The 26069-nt window shown below is 31.3% G+C and overlaps 1 protein-coding gene across 9 annotated transcripts in view; it reads left to right on the top strand.

The window, feature by feature from the left end:
- Positions 1-26069, top strand: part of LOC114340960 (serine-enriched protein) — a 207726-nt gene that overhangs the window by 121707 nt on the left and 59950 nt on the right. For 6 of the 9 annotated variants that reach the window (XM_050645436.1, XM_050645437.1, XM_050645435.1 and 3 more), the window contains one exon: positions 8841-9007. In XM_050645436.1, the coding sequence (XP_050501393.1) occupies positions 8841-9007 (167 nt within the window). Of the gene's footprint in view, positions 1-221; positions 389-8840; positions 9008-26069 lie in introns of all 9 variants that reach the window. The other 3 variants (XM_050645434.1, XM_050645441.1, XM_050645438.1) reach the window with 1 other exon arrangement.

Below are 26069 nucleotides of genomic sequence, written 5' to 3'. Positions count from 1 at the left end.
GTAAAATGCTGTAGTAAGTAGTAATAATAATGTAGTAAGTATATAAAATGCTATCGTCTTCTAGCTGTAAACCTATCCGACTATATTTTTGCTTTCAGTTGTTTAATGATTTTTCTATAAATCAGTGAAAGAAAATATAATTATCTCATAATGAACATTTAAATATTGAATCTAAAACGAATATTGCCAACAAAAATATTATTCTTGGACTGATTTGATAGGAAAGAAGTACTGCGACAGTAACCCAACTACTAGCATAAAAGAGGTAGTTGGGAACTTTCTGGAATACATCCAATTCCATAAAATTCCTACCAACGTTTTAATGAGGGAAATATATCCTTTGGGATTACTTCCGCAGAGCCTATTTGTAAATGCCTTGGCATATCAGGTGCAGTAAATGTTGCTAGATAAATAATTTTGCGTATTTTTTTAGGATAAACAATATATTATAAGTACAATTTAGTATAACAAAATTGTTTGTTGTATTGGACAGATTTTTTTTTAAAGTTGTTTATGATGATCTACTATTATTGACAAACAGTTGATAGTACATATGTTCACTTTTGTGTGATTCTTCATTTGAATTTGTTTTATGGCATAATAAACACACGATTTTGTCAATGGTGTCTTTTAATGTCTGTGATGAGATGTTGGGCCTTAGAGACGTATTTATCTTGAACGTGACGTTGAAAGTTGAAGACTCATACGAACAATAAAGCTACCTATTTTTTTATTTTCTATTTAATTTTTTACCTATTTATCTGTTAATTTTCATATTTTAACATCGATTGTATAGTCTGCTTTATTGTGCCCTAGTTATCTTGTCGACTTTTATTTTTAAATTATGATTTTTTGGCAGTAATTAAACCGACGAATACAATCTTCTTGAACACTGTGGATCGTGTTTAGAGTTATATTACGAATTTTCAGTAGTAATTGCACAAGAGCTCTAAAATTATATATTAATTTTAGAGATCGAGTGCAATTTGTTGCGATTATTTCATGAATAAAACTGTTCAAAACCAAAATTTTATTGTAATTTATTTATGTAAGTACAAATTAGTACAATTAAACACACAGTTGTTATAAATATTTTACGGTTGAAAGTCATCACTTTTATAATTTTTAAAACATTAATTGTCATTAATGACACTGAATGTATTTTTTCGTAGCAACGAAGGGCATCTGACGTAATATACTTGACGGGAAATTATCAAAAATTATCGATTTAATTTAGATTTCTGTAGCTTTCTATTGGTCAGAATTTCCTATGAATGAAATAATCAATATAATTATTAAATTTTGTGGTCGATCTAGATCATTCTCATTGATTTCTTAAAAATCGAATTAAATAAAAGTGGAAGGAAAGGTAAAAAGCCGAAGACCTAGAGGAAAATCTCCAATACGATGGACAGAACAAATGAAAGCAGGTGGGAAAATCCTTTCATAAAGCCGTCCATCTGGTACAGGATCTCAGCCAATGGAGACAGCAAGCTGACAATATTTAGGGTATTACCACGCCTTCATAAGGGCTAAAGGAATTAGGAGGAATATTGAATTAAATGAGAAGTAAATTAATCCCTACAGAGGCGGATCCAAGGGAGGGGACAATGGAGTCAATTACCCCTCCTTGAGCCCTCGCCTAGTGTTTATTTTTTAAGAAAGAGATAATTACGATTGAAAACAAATAGTGAGTTTTGTGTCCTGTTGATAACTAAATAACTGAAACATAAATATGGCAGAATTCCTTGGAATCGAAAATTATTAAAACTCTTTGGAATATAATAAATTAAAAATTCCCACAATAAATCTATTTATTACCATCTAATGCCAGACTCCAGATAACAATAGTAATTGCCGCTGCTATGTTATGGTAATTTTTTTTCTAGAAAGGTTTGTATTATTGGGTGCGTTAGGACGTCCACAACGGCTGACTGTCAGCACAAATCGGCTGAGTGGTTGTATCCAGCGCTGATAGGGAAAGCTTAGTAATTCTATCAGCGGCTGACTTCCAGCGGTGTCGTCTGAACGCTACCGCTTACTCAGCTGTCCAGCCGCTGTGGCCGTCTGAACGCACCCAATGGGTGACTGCGATAAAGTAAGGGATTTAAAAATTGGTCGGTCGGCAGAATCCCATGTGGATAAACGATAGACCTTGATTATTCCATTATTAATGGACTCGACTCTTCGACTCTTGTCGACTCTGTCGACTCTTCTCGAAAAAAAAATGAATTTATTCCATTATTTTGCCCCTTATTATATGTATATGTATAATAGGTACTTTTAATCAAACATAATAAAACAGAATACGAATAGAATACTAAAATAAGAATAAAATTATTAGTCCAAGAAAATATAATTGATTATTTCATTCATAGATATTCTGACCAATAGAAAGCTAAAGAAATAAAAATTACAGTGATTATTTCATTCATAGGAGATTCTGACCAATAGAAAGCTACAGAAATCTGAATTAAATCGATAATTTTTGATAATTGCCCGTCGATAAGTATATTACGTCAGATGCCCTTCGTTGCTACGAAAAAATACATTTAGTGACATTAATGACAATTAATATTTTAAAAATTATAAAAGTGATGACTTTCAACCGTCAAATTAATATCTATAACAACTGTGTATTTAATTGTACTAATTTGTACTTACATAAATAAATTACAATACAATTTTGGTGTTGAACAGTTTTATTCATGAAATAATCGCAACAAATTGCACTCGATCTCTAAAATTAATATAGAATTTTTGTCCTCGTGACACTTTGACATAATCTCACTCGCCTTCGGCTCGTGAAATTAAAACTGTCAGAGTGTCACTCGGGAAAAATTCAATAATTTTAGAGCTCTTGTGCAATTACTACTGATTATTTCATTCATAGCAGATTCTGACCAATAGAAAGCTACAGAAATCTAAATTAAGCTGATATTTTTTGATAATTTCTCGTCGTCAAGTATATTACGTCAGATGCCCTTCGTTGCTATGAAAAAATACATTCAGTGACAATAATGCCAATTAATGTTTTAAAAATTATAAAAGTGATGACTTTCAACCGTAAAATATTTATAACAACTGTGTGTTTAATTGTACTAATTTGTACTTACATAAATAAATTACAATAAAATTTTGGTTTTGAACAGTTTTATTCGATCTCTAAAATTAATATAGAATTTAAGAGCTCTTGTGCAATTACTACTGATAATTTTTTTCGATAATTTTCCGTCGTCAAGTGTTACGTCAGATGCCCTTCGTTTTACATGTTCGAATGTTTTACAACTTGTCACAGAGAACACCAAGAAACAGGTTTAGTAAATATTCAGGTGAAGATATCAATAAAATATTAATTAAAATTATTTAAAAAGACAGTTTTATTCATGAAATAATCTTACCGAATTACTCTCGAGCTCTTAAAAATTATCGATTTGTTTTGCCCTCGTGACACTTTGACATAATTTCACTCCCAATTTCGGGTCGTGAAATTAAAACTGTGAAAGTGTCACTCGGGATACAAATCGATAATTTTAGAGCTCTCGTGTAATTACTACTGACAATTTGTAGTTGAAATACGAGCCAAATTGTGGATTATCGTAACTGTAAATTTTACAATATTTATATGGGAATATAAGTATGTATTTAATATAAATGAACTTGATTGTACTTATATTATATATGTTTTTCTACAACTAGCAACAGGATACTCGAAATATTTAAAACAGAATTGTGCACAGTTTTTCAGTTTTTTCTTGCATGAAATTCTCAAATATAAGTCTCTTAAATTTTTTATGAAAGATAAATAATCAGATCAACATGTTTTTAAACTTAATATAATTGGCATAGATATTGTGGTAATACTGTCAATTGTCATATGTTTTAAAATCATAATAAATTTATTATTATAAGTTAATAAAACGTTTGAACATTCTAAACACTAATCAAAACAGCAACTATATTTAGTTTCGATGTCTCCAAATTTGTTTCATGAATTTTTTTTTGTTCCTTATAATTAGTCGTAAAAACGACTCACTTAATGTAATTTTTTTTACGGCCGTGCTGAAACAGCCACTTTCCCGCACGCATTTCCTTTCCGAAAGTTGCACTAGTGTGGGAAAGTAGAATACCTTGTAATATGTTTTACTTTCCTCACTAAAAGTATCACTTTCCGCACTAGTTAGAAAAATAGCTATAATGTCATCATCATCATCTTTGGCTCGACAATCCTTTGTGTATCCTGGCCTGCTCTAAGTCGATGGTCTACACGCTGTACGCAGCCTACGGCGCGGCGTATATTGGATACCACCGGCTAAGTTGATGGTCACTTCAATTTATCCCGTAATTTGAATTTGTTTTAGAATTACTCTTTTTTAACTATTCTCGGTATTAAGATAGTTTTTTTCCAAAGTTTATTAAAAGTAACGAAAATGCACAATTTTCTTACGGCGTGACGGTGTACGCAGCCAGGGCCGGTTCTAGGGTTTTGAGCGCCCCGGGTAAAACAGAATTTGGCGCCCTTTCATACTAATATACAAATTTACTGCAAATATAAAAAATAGTAAAAAATCAAAATTTCATTATAAAGAACTATGTAAACATATATTTATTCAAGAAATGGTACCATAGTTATTGTTTATAAATAATAACTATTGTACTATTGCTTGAATAAATATATTTTTACATATATTTTATATATAACTGATGCAACATATATGGCATGGCATAACGAGCGCATTTAAAGTTCAAGCGACGAAGGAGCGAAACAAAAGATAAAGATAAATGCATATTGTCAACAAACAGAAAAAAAAATGTGTATAAATGTGCGTTGTACAATACCAAAAAAGATGTTGATTGTGCGCACTGCATGCGCACAATCTGCATCTCCAATGAGGGAGTGGCATCCACATGGTATAAAAAAAGCACGAGGATATTCCTTGCAAACACGAGCTTGTACACCTTAATTTTTTCCCTTCATGTTAGAGCCGTTGTCATATCGTTGGCATCTACAATCATCTAAATTCAATTGAAAATCATTGATTAATTTTTTTATTATATAATGAGTAGGCCTGTGACTCGATACCTAGAACCAAGGCTATAGGAAGCAATGGAAGAAAGACATCGAAGTGTCTCTTCGAAAATTGAACTTCTATAACAAGAAGTATCCTGACTTATGGGTGTGAAAATTGTATAATAAATAAGAAAACCAAAAACACGGTAAGAGTAATAGAGATGGAATTCCTAAGGCGAAGCTGCCGAGTAACAAAAAGAGATAGAATAAATAACAAAGAGATTAAGAAAATAATGGATATGAACTCAGATATAATAGACTGGATATAATAAAAGCAATTAACCTGGTATTGGCACTGAGAAGTGCAAACAAAAAACGTTGGATAAACAGAATAACAGAGCGGAACCCGATAGGAAGTCGAAAGAGAGGCAGACCCCGAAGATCTTTCAGAGATAAAGTGGACGAAGCAATGGAAAGAAGAAATCTGCGGGACTGGCAAAACAGAAAGAGCTCGAGAAAACGGTTGAGTGAAGCATTACACTGGAAACTGCGGAAATCCTTAGAAAGGATGCAGGGTGTTTCTAAATAAGTGCGACAAACTTTAATGAGTTGAAACATGAAAACATAATGATAGTTTGTTCTATAAACGCATTTCCGAGAAACGAGGTGTTGAAATGTTCCTAACAAACTGACGATTTATTTATTGCTCTAAAATTATTGCGCATTCCTTGATATAAAATCAAGCATTTTAATCCATCATTGGCGCGCATACGGGTAATGGTCTAAATTTAAAAAAATAGTACGCCACTGAGATATTTAAAAAAAAATCATTTTAGAATTCCTCGTTCAATTTGTGACAAAATATCTACCCTTTTTTCATACGACGTGCCGTTTTTGTGCAAAAATAAAACATCTTAACGCTTAAAAAGTACTCGAAATAGGTTTCTGTACATTCATGTGAAGAAGAACTTATCATTCCTAATCGTCAATAGTCATAGTTTGGTAAAAAAAATTTAAAACAATAAATAAATCACTTTACAATGAAAGAATAGGTAATAATGTATTTACTAACACCGATAAGAATAAAAAATTTAAAAAATCACTTCAAATGTTCAAAATTTTCGTCGTTTACCTCACGACAATGTGCCATTGAATATTATGATTTCCTACCATAAAATTAATTATTCATTTATTTTTTTTATTACATATATATCAACTTACCTAAATCTATATAACATAAAAAGAATAAAAATTCATTAATTCCACAATCACTATCTTACAAAACTTTTTTTATTTCACAAAGCACGCGCGCCATTGTTAATGCAAATTTACAGAAATACTAAATATTATTTAACCAATGAGGCGTCTAACATTAACGCCAGTATAGTATCGCTGACTATTCTTAAGTTTGTTGATAATTTAAAATTTGATCTTCCTCTACACATTTTTAAGTAGATTGTTGACATACGTTATACATGTCAAATGACCTTTTCAAAAAAAAAACAAACAAAAGAATGAACAAACTCTTTAGATTGTAAAATAATTTGTCTGCAGTCTGCATTAACTTTGTATGAGTGATACAAGCCATATCAATTCTTAGGCTGCAGTATTTTTAATAGTGGGCTTTGGTTTTATTCTATTAATCTTAATTTTGAATTATGAATTCTGACTATAGATAGAAATATGTTCTTTTAAATTAAATAATATTAGACTTATTCAATCATATTAGGAAAAATGTTCAACGTTAATATATAAAGTATTTTATTTTTATATCGGCGTCCCCCAAAATTTGGCGCCCCTCACAATTTGGCGCCCCGGGAGACCGCCCGGCTCGCCCGCCCCTTTATCCGGCGCTGTACGCAGCCTACAGCGTCTATTGGAGACCACAGCCTTAGACTCGTCGCCATTCTATTCGGTTTCAGGCGAAATGTTGCCATTTTCTGATTTTTAGTATCCCTAAGCCGGTCTCAACTCAATCTAACAACCTAATTCTCTGTCGATCTCTGCTTCTTCTTTGGATATTTTTTAATTTTAGTTCTTCTTTGGATATTTCTTGAGTAGAATTATTATTGGAGTCCATAGTAGATATGCTGTTTGTGAGGTTTATTCGTCTTTTAATTTTTTCACTTGTTTTGTAGGTAGAAGTCACTAGCGAGCCAAGGTACGTGAAGCTATCGACAGGCTGTCAATGTCCTATTCTGTCCAATGAATATCCTATCTAATCGGATTACTAAAAGTTCGGAGAACCAAAACTGTGTCGTTATAAAGAGATAATAATTCCCCCATAAAATGATATTTTATTATATTTTCCAAGAAAGTACCTATTATCTTTGATTTTCTAATAATTATTTTTTGAATTGAATAATTCTTATCGCTTGGTATGGAATGTTGACGGGACTTAAATCGTTTTTGGCGTCATTCAAAAATCGTGACGCGAGTGGAAAGTTAACTTTCTTAGTAAAATAAGTACAGATGCCGACTTATCTATTGTTTGACTGGTTTCAGGGTGTTTCGAGAAAAATATAGTGCAACACATTTATAGGTTCAGATTTTTTTATTATTGACTGGATTCGGAATGTGTTTCAACTCTACATATAGGTGTTGAAAAAATTAAATGAAATATAAACTTGAATCAAATTAAATAAAATTACCAAAAATTAAAAAAATTTAATAAAAGTATCTAAATAAGATTAAATAAAATTAAATGACATTAAATAAAATTAAATACATTTACATAAACATAAAATCCTTTATAAAAGGTATATTTGTTAAAATCCCTATACAGGGCTACATCAAAGACATAACTAGTTTTCAATCGGTTGACCGATCATCATCAGTGTAATCTTAGAATCTAACATGCTAACCACCAAGGTAAAACATATTTGGGTATAAACCCTTTATAATTGATCCGTCATAGGAACATATGAAAAATATGTGATTTAGAACATGGGTGCATAAAATATCCAATGTTTTACGCCCGAGGTACCAATGAGCTCAATTTGACTAGTTCACATCATGGCTGTATGGAAGCAAGTCTGACTTGCTTCCAAAAATCAAATTGAGCTCATTGGTACCTCGGGCGTAAAACATTGGATATTTTATACATCCATGTTCTAAATCACATCTTTTTCATATGTTCCTATGACGGATCAATTATAAAGGGTTTATACCCAAATATTTTTTACCTTGGTGGTTAGCATGTTAGATTCTAAGATTACACTGACGATGATCGGTCAACCGATTGAAAACTAGTTATGTCTTTGATGTAGCCCTGTATAGGGATTTTAACAAATATACCTTTTATAAAGGATTTTATGTTTTTGTAATGGTATACAGCACAGTCAACTACAGGAAATTTTTCCTCGTGGATAAATACATTTAAATCAAATTAAAAAAAATTAAATCAAATTAAAATTAAATAAAATCGAATCGGATCGAATTGAAGCGAATCGGATCGAATCAAATATAATCCAATCGAATCGAACCAAATAGAATCGAATAAAATCACATCGAATGGAATCGAATTGGATGGGATCGAACCGAATCGTAGTCAACATAGGATATTCGATATATTTTTGATATTAACACTACTCTCCATTCGGTTTAGTAAAACAAATTTGGAAACATCGAAAACAAATATATTTAAATGCAAACAATAATGATAGTTATCATAATTACTCTAAAACTAAACTTTTAAATTTTTATATTTAAGGTGTTTGTTTTTTGATCTCTCTTTTATGTATTTTAATAATTTCAAAGCATGTTAATCACTACTATGAAGTGACATAGATTATGATTCGTTTTTTACCGTTAAGATAATTTTAAATAGGTAAGAAGTACTGCGACAATAATCCCCTTACCAACATAAAGGAACTTATTGGAAACTTCCTGGACTATATACAATTTCATAAAATTCCGACAAATGTTCTTATGAGGGAGATCTATCCTTTAGGCTTGTTACCAGACGATATTTTTGTAAACGCCCTAGCGTTTCAGGTGCAGTAGCATTTTGTTATAAATCATCTTAAGAAAAAAATCATAAGCCTTAAAATAAAAAGTAGATTGTACACGATATACAGAGTGTAACAAAAAGGCAGGTCATAAATAAAATCACATATTCTGGGATCAAAAATAATCCGATTGAACCTAACTTACCTTTGTACAAATGTGCACATAAAAAAAGTTACAGCGCTTTGAAGTTACAAAATGAAAATAGATTTTTTCCAATATATCGAAAACTATTAGAGATTTTTTATTGAAAATGGACATGTGGCATTCTTATGGCAGGAACATCTTTAAAAAATTACGATGAAATTTACGCACCCCATAAAAATTTTGGGGGGTTTTGTTCAATCAGTTAAGCACAATGTTTTTAATTTTTTTTTGCCTTTTAGTACTTTATCGATAAGCCAGTTTCTATGGAGATATTTTGAACATTTGTAAAATCCACCACATTTTGTAAATGGTTAAGTAAGATTATAGAGAACTGGTAATAATATTATGAAAATAATATTCTATAATCTTACTTAACCATTTACAAATATGTATGTGGTGGATTTTACAAATGTTCAAAATATCTCGATAAAAACTGGCTTATCAAAAAAGTACCAAAAGGCAAGAAAGTTTTAAAAACATTGTGCTTAACTGATGGTCCTACAATAACAATTTAATTCGAACGTACACAAAATTTGGGGGGCCTTAAGGGAACAAAACCCCCAAAATTTTTATGGGGTGCGCAAATTTCACTGTAATTTTTTAAAGATGTTCCTGCCATAAGAATGCCACATGTCCATTTTCAACAAAAAATCTCTAATAGTTTTCGATATATTGGAAAAAATCTATTTTCATTTTGTAACTTCAAAGCGCTGTAACTTTTTTTATGTGCACATTTTTGTACAAAGGTAAGTTAGGTTCAATCGGATTATTTTTGATCTCAGAATATGTGATTTTATTTATGACCTACCTTTTTGTTACATTGTGTATATTTAAGAGCGTATACGCAAAATTTTTGACCAATGCTTTTTAAATGCATTTATTTTTTTCGAATCCTGAAAAAACTAATAAATATTTTTGAAAAATTTAAACGCAGAACGAAAGATTACATTATTAACGGACATTATTAATAAACAAAAAGTTTCTTTTAAATGATATTTAAAATTAAAAATCTCACTTTTTATTTTTCATCCCCGTAACTTATTAAAATAAACATTATAGAAGTTTTTAGGGACTCTCGGCCCCTTGGTAATAATGTAATATTTCATTCTGCGTTTAAATTTTTCATTTTTACAATGAAAGCACTTAAAAAACATTGGCCCGAAATTTTACGCCAACGCTCTAAAAACAAATATGAATGAACTTTGCAAATTCTAGCGGCGATTTGATGTTGATTTAACATAAATATCCTTATCCAAATATTTTGAAACTGAATAGGATTTTTTAAAGATGCGGTCTTGCAGTAGTTTAATTAAAGCATTCAGTTATAGTGTGGGAGCTTCCCGGGAAATACCTAAGAGTTCAATTAATAAATTTTTTTGAAATAGAGTTGACAGATCAATTTTTTCCTTTAGCGACAATACTACTAACAAAACGCGGGTTGTCAAAATAAGTTTTGTCAGTAATAATTGATTGATTTTTTGCATTAAAACTCCAAATGAGAAATGTTTCTCGTGTGATGAACAAGTAGTAATTTCATTTAAAAGATCAATGGTGAAATATAGCCAAAAAGTTCTGTTTCAATGGTGAAATAAAATTTGAGCATTTTCTGGAATTTCGGGATATTCCTATAATTGTGACTTTCTTCTGGTATAAAAGGTATTAGACAGGATGGAATAAGGCAGGGTGATACTATCTCTCCTAAATTGTTTACAGCTGTACTCGAACATAATATGTTCGAGTGAGAAGAGAGAGAAAGAGAGAGAGAGAGAGAGAGAGAGAGATTCAAAAATGAGTAAATTTACGTGACAACAAAGTAATCATTTACTTGAATGAATTGTAGTCGTTGAAGGATAATATAATAATGTAAAACAAACAGACTCGGACCACTACTTAGTCCAAATGAAAATAACAGCTAGAATGTTGATAACTATTGGAGGTGGTGTAGAACCATATTGGAAGAGGTAGCAACTGAGCTGATTGGAAGGCAAAACCGTGACAAAATAGGGTCGAAGTGATATGACGAGGAATGTGCACAAGCAACGCAAAGAAAAAAAATCAAACATATGCAAAGCTCCAAGCACGAAGAACGAGACAAGTGGAAGAAGGGTACAGACAGATGAGACCAGACGAAAAACGAATACTGAAAAGAAAGAAGAAGAAGGAGCATATAGAAAACAAACTGAAAGAACTAGAGAGGTATAACACACAAATGGATACGCAAAAATTCTACAAGAAGATTAACCAGACCAGAAAGGAATTCAAAACTAGACTATCAATAGTTAGGAACAGAACAGGAGAAATCGTTGGTGATCAGGACCAGATACTACAATATTTTCAAGGTTATTTAAATTAAATAAATCCTAGGCTATCTTTAATAGACCAGCAAGGATCTGTGAAAAAACGTCTAGTTTTGGATGTGAGAGGTGGCATTCGGATTTTTGCAGATAAAGTTAGGTGACAACTTCAGTAATAATAATTGACTTATGCTCCTTCTCAAATATGCCCGGAACATTAATAAAAAAATTAAAATATTTAAAAATTTCTAAAAACATCGATTTTTTCCGCTTTCTTTGCTTATAACATTAAAACGATTCGTTTTGGAACAAAGTCGCTTAGAACCTTAGTAATTCGCTTAGGAAATTCTTTGTGACATACTTAAATTGTGTACCAAATTTCATTAAAATCGACCTAATATATTTTGCATAATAAATTTGCAATCTAAATGTTTTTAAAAAAATTCAAATTTTTTAAAATCTTTCTGAACAAAAAGTAGACCATTTAGAAGTTGTCTAATTTTTTTACATATAAAGAGGTGCTCTACCTATCTAATACACTTTACAGAATTAAAATGGGATTATTTAAGGGGCCTCAGCAATGTTTTAAAATTATAAATAATTTTTGGCTTATAAACAAATAGATTTGTTTAATAATAATAAATAAAGGAGCCCGTAGCACCCCTCCTGACCACAGCACTAATTTGTTTATAAGCCAAAAAATTGTTTATAACTTTAAAACACTACTGAGGCTGCTTAAATAATCCGATTTCAATTCTGTAAAGTGCATTAGATAGGTGGAGTGCTTCTTTATATGTAAAAAAATTGACAAGACTTTGTATGTTCTAGTTTTTGTTGTGCAAGATTTTAAAAAATTTTCATTTTTTAAAAAAGGTTTAGATTGCAAAATTATTATTCAAAATCTAGTAAGTCAATTTTAATGAAATTTGGTATACGGTTTTAGCACATTACAAAAATTTTCTATGCGAATTAGGAAGGTTCCAAGTGTAATCTAAGTGATGGAAAATCATTGAATAAGGACAGGCTTGTTTTGCCCCCTTATTTTATATTTATTTGCTATTTTGCAGCAAGGGTGATAAATTAAGACATTTTTAACCAATCGCATCTGATAGAAAATTTAATTATCTTTGTTTTATTCCTATACGACTTTGTTCCAAAATGAATCGTTTTAAAGTTATAAACAAAAAAAGTAGAAAATAAACGAAATTTTTTGAAATTTTTTAATATTTTATTTTTTTTATTAATGTTCCGGGCATATTTGAGAAGGAGCATAAATCAATTATTATTAACGAAGTTATCACCCAACTTTATCCGCAAAAATCTGAATGCCACCTCTCACATCCACCTAAAAACAGGTCCTTACTGGTCTATAAATACTCCGGTCAACTTACACATCCGAGGTTACAAAAGTTAGCAGCCAGCTGAAAATTGGCAGGATTTTTCAAAATACCATCATAAATGAAATCTAAAAAGTCCTCATGGATCCAACGCGAGGGAAAAATTTTACGCGGGGTCAAAAGTCACCAAAAAGGGCATTTAGCGATTTTCAGCGAAACGGTAAGTTTTATCATAAAATTAGTTCTAACAAAAAACGTAGATTAGACAATTATCTATAAAATATGTTTTAATCCTTTTTTTCTAAGAGCCACTGTTTTTAAGATATAACGATTCAAAAGGTTGTACCTAATCATCATAACAGCATACGTTTCCACACCATCTTTGAGGTAGTGTACTTAACGCGTTTTTTAACGTGGTTTCCCCACTTTTTTGCAACCACATTTAGCGCTACATCCCTTTTTACAGTTGCAAAAAATTGTGTTCAGGAGTTTTTCCGGCACAGATGGGAATAAAGTTTGAATTGGTTCTAATGAACTGTCAACTAATTTCCATCCCCAGTTTTTTGGATCTAGGTGGCTACACTTGTAGGTACTTGGTAATAATCCCAAAAAAGGGTGTTGATGAGCAGCCGCTGATGTTGGAGTAAGACAAGAAAACTGCACTTGTTTTTTATTTCGAGTATTTTCAAAGAAACATGCACATCGAAACTTATCTAAGCATGTAGTTTTTTAGGCGTTCCATACATAGAGAGAAGAAAGCCAATTCCGTTGGTAATAACTTCTTGTGGAGTTGAATTAGTTTTTTCAAACTGCAGCACATTCAAGTAAATCTTGTTTTTCAAACATTTTAAAAACAGTCGCTTTACCCTTCCTAAAAAATGCAGATGTCGTATCACAGCCAGTTATTGCGTGTAATAATAGTATACGATTTTGACACTTTGCAAAAGTCGATAAACTTTTCGATGAATATATTTCCGAATGGTGTTGAGCTTTTCCAGGTTTAAAAAAAATAGTTTTTTCGATTGGAGTTCGAGCAGTGAGTAATACGAGCAAGTCTACATCTTCACCTACAACAATAGTTGTATTTATTAAATTGGATAGCTCTATGGCTGTTTCAATTATCATTACGTCAGCATCATTATTAGCTTGTTGTACCAATATATTTTCAGCAGTAAACTTTTCTTTATTTTCAAGCATTGAAATGAGCCGAGATTTGTTGTGAGTATTTGAAAGACATTTCTGTTGACTGGTAGACACTCTCATGGATTTATCAAATAAAATATTAGAAGATGAAAATTTTGCTGAAGTTCTAAGGCGTTGTTCTGCATATTTGTTACAAAAATAAAAACAACACGAAAATATCGGTTTAACACATATTTTCACTCCGGAATAGTACTCAAGACTAATTAATACCACGAGGATGTCATCTACCTGAAGGAATTCGCCACCCAGGAAGAAGATTACGATGTAATTTGCATAATAGGAAAGAAACTAAATTTGCATAAAGTTTATTGTATATTGTAATGTTTATTAGTACTTAGCAATAAACTTTTTGCCTACAAAGTTGGCTTTCATTATTGTGTTCAAACTCTTCTGAGAAAAGAATAGGTATGGTGATTAGCCGACGTATAGATAGAACGTGTAAGACGCATAAGTAAGAAGAAATATTATAAGTTAATACTTTGTCATATTAATTTACAATTTTTGTTGGGAATAAGCCGTAAAATTGAAATAATAATTCTTATGATTTTCAAGTTATATTCACTTTGTAAAGATTTTTTTGTTGGCATTGTAATATAATACAGCTTATACATCGCATCCCTCGGTAGACCGCAAGCTGTATAGTAGAAACGCGCCGGTAGACCGCATACTTTAGTAGCACCTACGACCCTAACCACGCAGATAATTGAATATAGAATAATATGTCTACTTGTATTACATCTTCAGTGATGTATATACGTGGTGTACTAATACATATTATGGCGATTACGACTCTTTCAATTTTGAATCGTTGTTGCTCAAAAACGGTGGCTCTTAGGAAAAAAAGTATTAAGACATTTTTTATAGATAATTATCTAATCTACAGTTTTTGTTAGAACTAATTTTATGAAAAAACTTACCGTTTCGCTGAAAATCGCTAAAAACCCATTTTGGTGACCTTTGACCCCACGTAAATTTTTTTCTCGAGTCGGATCCATGAGGACTTTTTAGATTTCATTTATGATGGTATTTTAAACAATCCTGCCAATTTTCAGCTGGCTGCTAATTATTGTAACCTCACTTCCATTTTTAAGTCTAACTAGGCCAGTCTAAAAGAAATCTAATTCATAATAGTAAAATTTTTTGTATATCTAAGGTATGACGTTAAATCTACATGAAACATGCTAACAAAATTGAAAAAAGATTTGTTTAAAGAGTATTAGTAGATATGATTTTTTTCTTATTAACGCAGATCATCTTTGCTGAGATTAACCGAATGCTATAATATAAAATAACATTAAGTAAGTCTATACTTGGTTTCGGATACTCGTATAACGGTTTTGCTAAATTATTGTAAATTATTGTAAATTTTTTGCAGCTGTTGCACTGATTTGACGTTTCTTTCATTCAGTTCATCTCCATTTCGAATGCATGTAGTCTTCCTTTCAAATAATAACTTTTGTATAGGCTTACTTATTGTTGTACCGCTTATATTTATTACACTTGGCTTATTAAACACGTAATTTATGCTAAATTTAAAACTAACATTTGTCTTATAATGTAACTATGGTTTTAGATTAAATAAACAATGTTAAATATTTACTTATCTAAACATCACTCAGTAATTTCATTTATGTCAGATTATCTAATTTCTTTCCTGAAGTTCAAAACTTGTATGTATTAAGTAAATAATGAAATAAAAGACGTTCTCAGAATCAATTTATTATCTAGTCCGGACGACCGGTTTAGCTGTCTGTAATTGCACGGCATCATCAGGTCCCGCTAACAGTAAACTAAATGATGCCTGTATATGGAATGATTTCAGAAGTATCATACTTTTTTGTTCAGTTATTGCTAAAAGAGGGAGGGTGTCTACAGTGGATTTAACTGCATTAGCAAATCCATCCATTAAATAAATCCTAGCCATCATCCCCTTTTTAGCAATAACTCAGCTAAAAAAAGTATGATAGTGCTTACTTCTGAAATCATTTCTTATATCGGTATCATTTACTGTTACCTGGACCTGATGATGCTGTGCATACAGGGTGAGTCATGAGGAACTGTACATACTCCTACCTCGTATAGAGGCCCCTATGGGGAATAGCAAATGACCATTAAAAAGTGTCTGCTTTCATTGTTTAATAATATACAGGGCGAGTTTCGCATTTTGACAGAAATTTATATTCGTCCTAATTTTTGAACGGTCAGATCGATGTGTCTCTTATTTTGGTTAATCGTTACACTATTACCACCTAATCAACTGATTTATTCAAACTAGAAAAAAATCAGGTCCGGCTTTAAAAAATTAGTTCGTTTGGGTCTTAGAAAAAATTTCACCCTGCATACGCTTTTTGAAAATTTTAATATTAATTTTACAAATTAGACAAATAGGCAATTAAAATGACATATCTATTTTTTTCCCCACACGATTACTTAATTTTTTATAAAAAAATCAAATTTGACTATCAATTAAAAATTTGGTAAAGTGAACCATAGATTTAAAAAAATTAACTTTTATTACAAAAATTAATTTTTTTAAACAAATATTTGATTTATGTTACCACCCAATCAACTGATTTATTCAAACTAGAAAAAAATCAGGTTTGGCTTTAAAAAATTAGTTCGTTTGGGTCTTAGAAAAAATTTCACCCTGTATACGCTTTTTGAAAACTCTAATATGAATTTTACAAATTAGACATATAGGCAATTAAAATGGCATAAGTATTTATTTTTTCCCCACACGATTACTTAATTTTTTATTAAAAAATCAAATTTGTCAAAATCGCAATTTTGCCATAAAAATAAAAAAAAATTAAACAACGTTTTTTTTTTTAATTAAAAGTTTCACCATTTTTTTTTTTTCTATAACACGTCTAGATCTAAAACTCCACATAACACTTCTCTTTTAGACAAGGCGAAAACGGCGGGTTCGAAGGGAAAAATATTCCCATGAGATTTTTTTGCATAATCACATTCATGAGACATCCCAGAATAAGGTTCAAGAAGTCGCCCAAGTGAAAAGTGGGCCAATTTTTTTTAACAATTTTTTTTTAATCAAATTGCAAGAATCAATATTTTTGGCCCGAACAATTTTTTCTTTAATTTTTTGGACCATTCTGGACAAAAAAGGTCTCTTATAATTTTTCTCTAACGTTGATCGTTTTCGACTTATAAGCAATTTAAAATTGAAAAAAAAACAAAAAATGGCGATTTTCAAGGCTTAATAACTCGGTTAAAAGTTATTATTATGAAAGTCAATATATGACTAAATCAAAGTTTGAAGCCCCCCCTACAAGATCCTGAAGAAATTTTTGTCATTATTTGATTACTAAGCTGTTATTTTTAAGTAATAATAATAAGCGCCATGCCCGTGTGCGGGGCTGTAAATGCTGAGTGCGAGAGAGAAGCTATTCCAGCAGTCCAATTGTGCATCTTACTCGCACTCACATTTACAGCAGCGTCAATACGATACAACCACTCATTGTTATTAATTAAAAATAACAGCTTAGTAGTAAATGAATGACACAGATTTCTTCAGGATCATGTAACGGCGACTTTAAACTTTGATTTAGTCACTTTCTGACTTTCAAAATAATAATTTTTGACGGAGTTATTAAACCTTAAAAATGGCCATTTTCGCGTTTTTCAAATTTTAATTTGCTTATAACTCGAAAAAGATCAACTTTAGAGAAAAATTATGAGGCCTTTTTTGTTCAGAATGGTCCAAAAAACCTAAAAACAAATAGTCCGGGCCAAAATATTGATTTTTGCAATTTGATTAAAAAAAATTTTTTTTTTTAAATTGGCCCACTTTTCTCGTGGGCGACTTCTTGAACCTTATTCTGGGATGTCTCACGAATGTGATTATGCAAAAATATCTCATGGGAATATTTTTCCCAACGAACCCGCCGTTTCCGCCTTGTCTATTTGGACTCTATAGTTTAACATAGACGTGATCAAATAGATAAATTTTAAATTTTTTCACTTAATTTTTGCGATTTAACTTTGCAATTCACGAATCTGCACCTTTTATTTTTAAAAATTCATACTTTTACGAGAAGAAGACTGAAAGTCTACAACAATTGTCATAGTCTTCACAATGGTAAGAGATATGTGCTGTAACAATTTCAAAAAAAAAAAAATTAAAATGGAACGTTGTAGCGAGTTAAACCGTAATTTCATCTTTTTTTTTTTCATTTTTGGTTAAAATTCCGATTTTGACAAATTTGATTTTTTAATAAAGAATTAAGTAATCGTGTGGGGAAAAAATAAATATGCCATTTTAATTGCCTATTTGTCTTATTTGTAAAATTCATATTAGAGTTTTCAAAAAGCGTATACAGGGTGAAATTTTTTCTAAGACTAAAACGAAATAATTTTTTAAATCCGGGCTTGATTTTTTCTAGTTTGAATAAATCAGTTGATTGGGTGGTAACATAAATTAAATATTTGTTCAAAAAAAAATTAATTTTTGTAATAAAAGTAAATTTTTTTAAATTTATGGTTCACTTTACCAACTTTTAATTATTATTCATAGTCAAATTTGATTTTTTTATAAAAAATTAAGTAATTATGTGGGGAAAAAATAAATATGCCATTTTAATTGCCTATTTGTCTAATTTGTAAAATTCATATTAGAGTTTTAATAAAGCGTATACAGGGTGAAATTTTTTCTAAGACCCAAACGAACTAATTTTTTAAAGCCGGACCTGATTTTTTTCTAGTTTGAATAAATAAGTTTGATTAGGTGGTAATAGTGTAACGATTGACCAAAACAAGAGACACATCGATCTTACCGTTCAAAAATTATGACGAATATAAATTTCTGTCAAAATGCGAAACTCGCCCTGTATATTATTAAACAAGGGGAGCAAACACTTTTTAATGGTCATTTCTTATTCCCCATAGGAGCCTCTATACGAGGTAGGAGTATGTACAGTTCCTCATGACTCACCCTGTATTATAGACAGCGAAACCGGTCGTCCGGACTGGATAATAAATTTATTGTGAAAACGTCTTTTATTTGATTACCTACTTGCTTAATATCGAATCACACATGCAACTCATTCAACATTTGTATGTATTAATTTGATGGGTTTCATATTTTTAAAAACAATGAATGATTGTTTACTGTGTTTCTTACTGATTTCCTTCTTCTTCATTATTGATAACGTAAAATACACACTTCGTTCTTTGATTTTGTTCAATATAATTTTGGTAATATTTTCGGTTTAAAATCTCCTTTAAACTGATTTTATCGCGAAATCTAGATGTATATTGTACATGTCACGAAAGTTTGGAAAAAAATTTGAACAGTTCCCAAATGTGACTACAAAATTAGAACATTTTTCATGCTACGGCAGTTTTCAAATGACTGTTGAAGTGTAACATTTGTTAAAAACCGGTTCAGTTAACAATGCAATATAAGAACTTTAAGAAGCTCGATTTGGAGGGCAGAATCTGTTTTATATACGATTCAGATCTGACTCACCTTTCATTTTTTCTTTTTACCTTTATCCTTATGCGGAGTCGGCTTTCCTAATTACATTTCCCCATACGTTTCTATCTTTGATCATATCAATGTTAATCCCCTTTACCAACATGTCCTGCCTTATCGTCTCCCCCCAGGTCTTCGTTGGTCTTCCTCTCCTACTCCTTCCAGGAATCTGCACTTGAGCTATTCTTCGTATTGGGTGATTAAAGTCTCGAATTTGAATATGACCAAACCATTTTAACCTATGTTTCCTCAATTTGGCATCAATTGATGCCACCCTAGACATCCCCTAATATATTCATTTTTAATTTATCCTTTTTTGTTACCCCACTCATCCATCTAAGCATTCTTATTTCCGCCACATGCGTTCGTTGTTCCTCTTTCTTTTTAACTGCCAACATTCTAACTAGCCAGTTTTATGGCTGTTTTATAGAATTTTCCCTTCAACTTCATTGGATTTTTCTGGTACACAACACACCACTCGCTTCTTTCCACTGCACCCATCCAACTTTAATTCTACTGCATGCATCTCCATATATTTCCCCATTACTCTGTAATAAATACCGATCCTAGTTACTAGTTTTAAAACTTTTTCATCAAGAGCTTGTCTCCACTTTTCCAGTTTTTGTTCCAAGTCACTTTTATTACTTCTTACTAACACTACAGCATTAGCATACTTTTGGTACTAGGGAATGTTATTCTGTAGTTTTGCTGATATCTGATCCAAATTTAATAAGAAATAAGGACTAAACACCGAGCCTTGGTGCAATCCTACATTCACATGAAATTTATCAGTCTCTCTAACATCTCCTAACATTAATTCGTACTCCCTCATAAATGTCCCTCACAATCTTTACACATTCACCGGGGACGCCTCTTTTATTGAGTGCTTACCACAGAATATCTAGAGGAACTCGTATCATAATATGTTTTCTTAAGATCAATGAATACCATCTGAGCGTTTGTTTTATTTCTGTATTTTTCCATCAACTGCCTTATAATGAAAATTGCATCTGTTGTTGATCTTCCTTGCATAAAGCCAAACTGATTATTGAGTATTTCGGTTTCTTCATGTATCCGTCAATCAATTACTCTCTCCCATATTTTCATGGTGTTTATGGCCCTGTTCTCCATTTATCTGGCATTTGTCTAACTTTCTGTTAGCCAATTTGTTTCTGTCTCTCCGAACAGTTTCCACAATTCCATTTTTTATTTTGAAGACCATTGCTGTTACTGTCTACATTACATCATTTGGTTTTCTGTCAAATTATTCATTTAATAAACTGTCAAAGTACTTTTAATCTAAATCAGTTTGAATAAAATCATGACTAAACAGAGCTTTAGTGTAATAAATATATCTATCCTATGAAAGTGTTCCGTAATATTTTTAATGATTTTTTGAAAAGATAATATTTATAAAATGGTTGATATGCACTTTAAATAAAATAGCGACCTTTTGTTTAATCATTTAAAATATAACGAAGCAGCTATTATTGCAGCATTTAGCACATAATCATTTTGCATGGTAACAGGATACTTCAAGTCTCTAAAGACTAGTTGCCAGCTCAAAACAATACTATACGAAAAATGCATACTAGAACTATGTGGTTTCATTTATTAATTTATATGATATGCTTTTCTACTAATTTTATTCTAATGTGGTAACTTATATGTACTTCTTCTTTTATTGCACCTCAAAGAATGATGTGGTTTTTTAAAGAAGTTTGATACCTATTAAAAACGTATGTGTTTTGTATTGATTGCGTTTTTGTAGAGTAAACCAGTAAACCAAAGATGAAATAACTGACAGCATTTTCCTGAACTCAAGATTACTTGACATCTAAGCCACGTATAAGAGAGAATTTAACAGATTTATACATGACAACTGTTTTTGCACTTGATATAATATTGCATTGTAACGCGTATGTCTTCAGTAAGTACCATCGAACCATACGCCTTCTTTGTAATTTTTATCGATTATCGAAATCAAACATATCTTGACAATACATCTTGGCATGATTGTATTCTGTTCTTTTCGGTATGCTATGGTTATTAGTTGCACACTTTTTCATTACTGAAACCTGCACATCTTATTGAAGAGACTAATTCGTCTCTAATATTTTTTTTTATTAAAGTATACTTTCCTACTAGAAAAAATATTTGGAAAACGAGGTCCAGATCCAGAAGAAGAACATCCTGGTTAAAGAACCTCAGAATCTGGTTCAACATAACATCTGTGCAGCTTTTCCGCGATGCTGCAGATAAAATAAAAATTACCATGATTATCGCCAACATTCGTCACGGATAGGTATATCAAGAAGAAATATACTTTCCTACGGCATACTCACTACACCCTCCAGTATCGGCACTTGGTCGAACATATATTATTGATTATATTCGCGGCTAACCCTCACATCTGGGTGCTGTCCACTATCCGCCACCTGTGAACCCGCTGGTAGCTTACAATAAAGCCTTAAGAGGCTATTACATCTTCCTAAATTTAGTGTCCGATATTTAGAACGTCCTGAATTCAGGATAGTGTAATCGCATTTAGACAGTGAGCATCCTAATTAGGATGGTTTTCGACATCCTAAATGGCTAAATAGTCGGGACTATAACGTCGCCCCCGTTAGCGAAATTATTCCGACTCGATTTTTTTGCACAAACTTTCTCAAAATCAGGTCCGTATAACAAATCCACAGGGTGCCAGGCGGTGCAGTGGTCCAAAATTTGTTTAAACAATTTTTCTATACAAATTCACAAAAATAATTGTTTCATTTCGAACAAATTTTTTAGATAACTTGGGTCATTCTGAGCAAAAAAGGTTTCTAGTCATTTTTCTCTAAAATTGATTATTGTCGAGATATACGCGATTTAATATTTGAAAAATGCAAAATGCGAAAATGGCTATTTTTAAGGCTTAATAACTTGATTAAAAATTATTATTGTGAAAGTAAAAAGTGACCAAATCAAAGATTAAAACTCCCTCTTTCAAGATCCTGAAGAAACTTTAGTCATTATTTTATTACGAAGCTGTTATTTTTAATTACATATTAACAATTAGCGCTATAGGCTGTATCGTCTCCCCGGTTAGCGAAATTATTTCGATTAGATTTTTGAAGTTATACTTCTTTACGATCGAGAGTGAAATTTAGTTGTATGTAGTTCGTTGCTAATCTTTCAAGATATGTATGTATCAGCGCTGTCAGCGCCAATAAGTCATTAAAAGGATATATTAGTGTTTTTAGTAAATGTATTATTTATTATAATTTTTGTGTCTTTGGATTTGTCTTCCTCGGGAATAAAATATTTTATAATAATAGTAAGTATATTTAAAGTCTTTTTGTATACTTCACTTGGTCTATTAAATTTGTCAGTTATGTATGAGAAATCTTGTAACCTGTCACAGCAAAGGGAATATAGCTCAGTGGTCGAGCGTGTGACCGGAGATCGAGAAATCCCGGACGATTCATTTTCTTTTTTTTTTAATTTTTGGTATTGTTTTAATAAACATTTTTTAAAAGTGGTAGGTAAGAAAGTTAGTTTAATAGTTAAATAAAATACAAATAACCTGTGAAGTATATTTATTTCTTTGAAATTACATAATAAAAGTGTAACTTCTTACGTGCGTACAAAGTAAACACACATTCTTTTTTTTACACAAATTTTAACTTCAAGTATTACGTACCGCAATTTTTGAAGATTTTTGCCCCCCCCCCCCCCCCAACCTGCGTTACGTAATACTTAAACGTCCCCTTATAACAAATCCACAGATTTTTTCACTTCGAACAATTTTTTGTTCTTGTGATTTTTGTCTAAAATTGATTGTTGTCTATTTACACGCGATTTAAAATTTAAAAAATGCGGAAATAGCCATTTTCAACGCTTAATAACTCGATTAAAAATGACTATTATACCGGGTGTCCACTTATATTTTCCCCCAATTTAACTGCCTATAACTTCTAAACGGCTCAAGATAGAAATATGCGGTTTTCGCTGAAATGTTTTATTTTAGTAAAAGTTTTTTCTGAATGGACTGAATTTTTTATATCGCTTTCAAATACGAAAAGAAAAATGGCAGATTTTTGAAAAAAAAAAACGTTGTTGACTTTTTTTTAATGGAACACCCAGTATATTTTATGTTATTTAGGTATGTCATATCCACGTTGCACCGCTCATTTTAAAAATTAATTACTCAGTGATTTGACAACCGATTTTGAAAAACTTTATATCGCTGGATAGGTGAATGACCTTTCTTTCAATTTACAAAAAATATACTGGGTGTTCCATTAAAAAAAAGTCAACAACGTTTTTTCAAAAATCCGCCATTTTTCTTTTCGATTTGAAAGCGATATAAAAAATTCAATCCATTCAGACAAAACTTTTACTAAAATAAAATATTTCATCGAAAACCGCATATTTCTATCTTAAGCCGTTTAGAAGTTATAGGCAGTTAAAATGGGGGAAAATATAAGTTGTAAATAATTAAAAATAATAGCTATGTAATAAAATAATGACAAAATTTCTTCAGGCTCTTGAAGGAGAGGTTTTAAACTTTGATATGGTCACTTTCTGACTTCCATAATAATAATTTTTTTAATTAAAATATTAAGCCTTGAAAATGGCCATTTTCGCATTTTTCAAATTTTAAATTGCGTATAACTCGACAAAAATTTATTTTAGAGAAAAATCACAAGAGACCTTTTTTGCCTAGAATGACCCATATAATCTAAAAAAAGTATATGAAGTGAAAAAATTGATTTTTTGAATTTGTTTAAAAAAAATTTTTAAACAATTTTCCGACATCGGCACCTCCCAGCACCCTGTGGATTTGTTATAAGGACCTCTTTTTGAGTAAATTTGTGCAAAAAGTCGAATCGGAATAATTTCGTACGGGGGCGACGGTACAGTGCCGTCTAAAATCGGATGGGTGTACAATCAGAGAACATCTGGTACAATACCTGTACCCAATCTGTACAATCTGTACCTTTTGTACCCAAAACGATAAACATGTCACCGACACGACATGTAATTCACTCGACACGTCCGTCACTCAAGCTGGTTGTTCAAATCTGATTAGGAAAAGCTTTTGTTTTTTTACCTGCTTTTAAAAGTTTTACCTACTTAAACCGAACCCCTGTGGTTTTAACACTTGGTTTTCAAACCCTGTCTTTGTGCTGTCTTTTATAATTTACGATCCTAAATTTAGGATGGTGTAATCGCTAGCTTCGTTGACTGAATTTAGTGTCCTAAATCGTATCCTGAATATCGGTCCTGAATTTAGGATAATGTAATACCCACTTAAATGTGACTAGGTGAAGACCACGAAGAGAAAAAAGGTACGTAGGAAGACCGCAACAAGAATTGTACGACGACTTAAAAAACAGCGGGACTAAATTGGTACCTGCTAGCCCAGAATAGAGAAAACTAGAGAACAATGAGAGGGGCCTATTACTTCAAAAAGAGATAAAACGGCTGAAGAAGAAAGAAAAGAAGATAGAAAGGAACCTAGAAGCAGGAGAAGAGATATATCTATATTTTATAGATTTATATAACTAATGATATTATAGATATATATTATAAAGTTAAAAGTACCAACAGTACTACGACAAAATTATACCTAAAGAAGTCCAAGAGAATGTTCATTTTATTTCATTTTTATCATCAATAAAATTTATTCAATTCTTGAACTATAAATTTTGTTGGTAGGTATTAGGTATCCAGACTTTCTTAGAGAACCACAGTGACTAATGAAGTGATGAATCGGTATTTGTTTACTCATATCTCTAAGCACTAATCTCTACAAACTTTATCTCTTAAAATTGTGTAATAATATTTAAAATAATAGCAAAGGAAAAAAATATTAGAGGTCTTAATAGAATTCCAAAACAGCATAAACTTTTATAAGACATTAATAGCAAATGTAGTTCCCTAAAAATATGAATAAATATGTATTCATAGTCATTTTGTCTCAGGTATATAGTTTGTGATTTATTTTAAGGGTGTTTCATCAGAAGAGTTACATACCTGTTGACCAGAAATTTCTCTACATAATTCCTAAAACAAGTACTTACCTTTATTTTTTATTCTTGTACTGTCTCACTTAGACTTTATCTAAGTTAATTTTATCATTGAGTCTAAGGGCACGTTCACATGACAAGCGCTTAACGCAAATTTTGATAACGTGCTATTATAACTTACATACATTTTACATACATTTTATTCAGACAGTTTACATATACGTTAAACGCGCTCTATCTAAATATATGGAGCTTTATTCACGGTATTCGATACAGAAGATTAGACGATACTAGATTATTATAGTGAAAGCATCTGCCAGGAAGCCCTTTTGCAAGCAAACGAATGAATCGTAATCAATGGAGATGTAAATAATATTTGATACGCGGACGACACTGTACTAGTTGCAAGAACAGTAAAAGAATTAAACTTACAAACATAAATATTGCTTGCAACAATTATGGCATAAACATCAATATCAAAAAACCAAGTATATGCTTCTTCTTAAAGTTCCATCTCCTAGCGGAGGTTGGATATCATAATGGCTATGGTCACTTTGT

Source organism: Diabrotica virgifera, chromosome 3, assembly GCF_917563875.1.
Source record: "Diabrotica virgifera virgifera chromosome 3, PGI_DIABVI_V3a".
NCBI classification, from domain to species: Eukaryota; Metazoa; Arthropoda; class Insecta; order Coleoptera; family Chrysomelidae; genus Diabrotica; species Diabrotica virgifera.
Note: the sequence above shows the minus strand (reverse complement) of the source record. Positions and strands in the feature narration are given on the sequence as shown.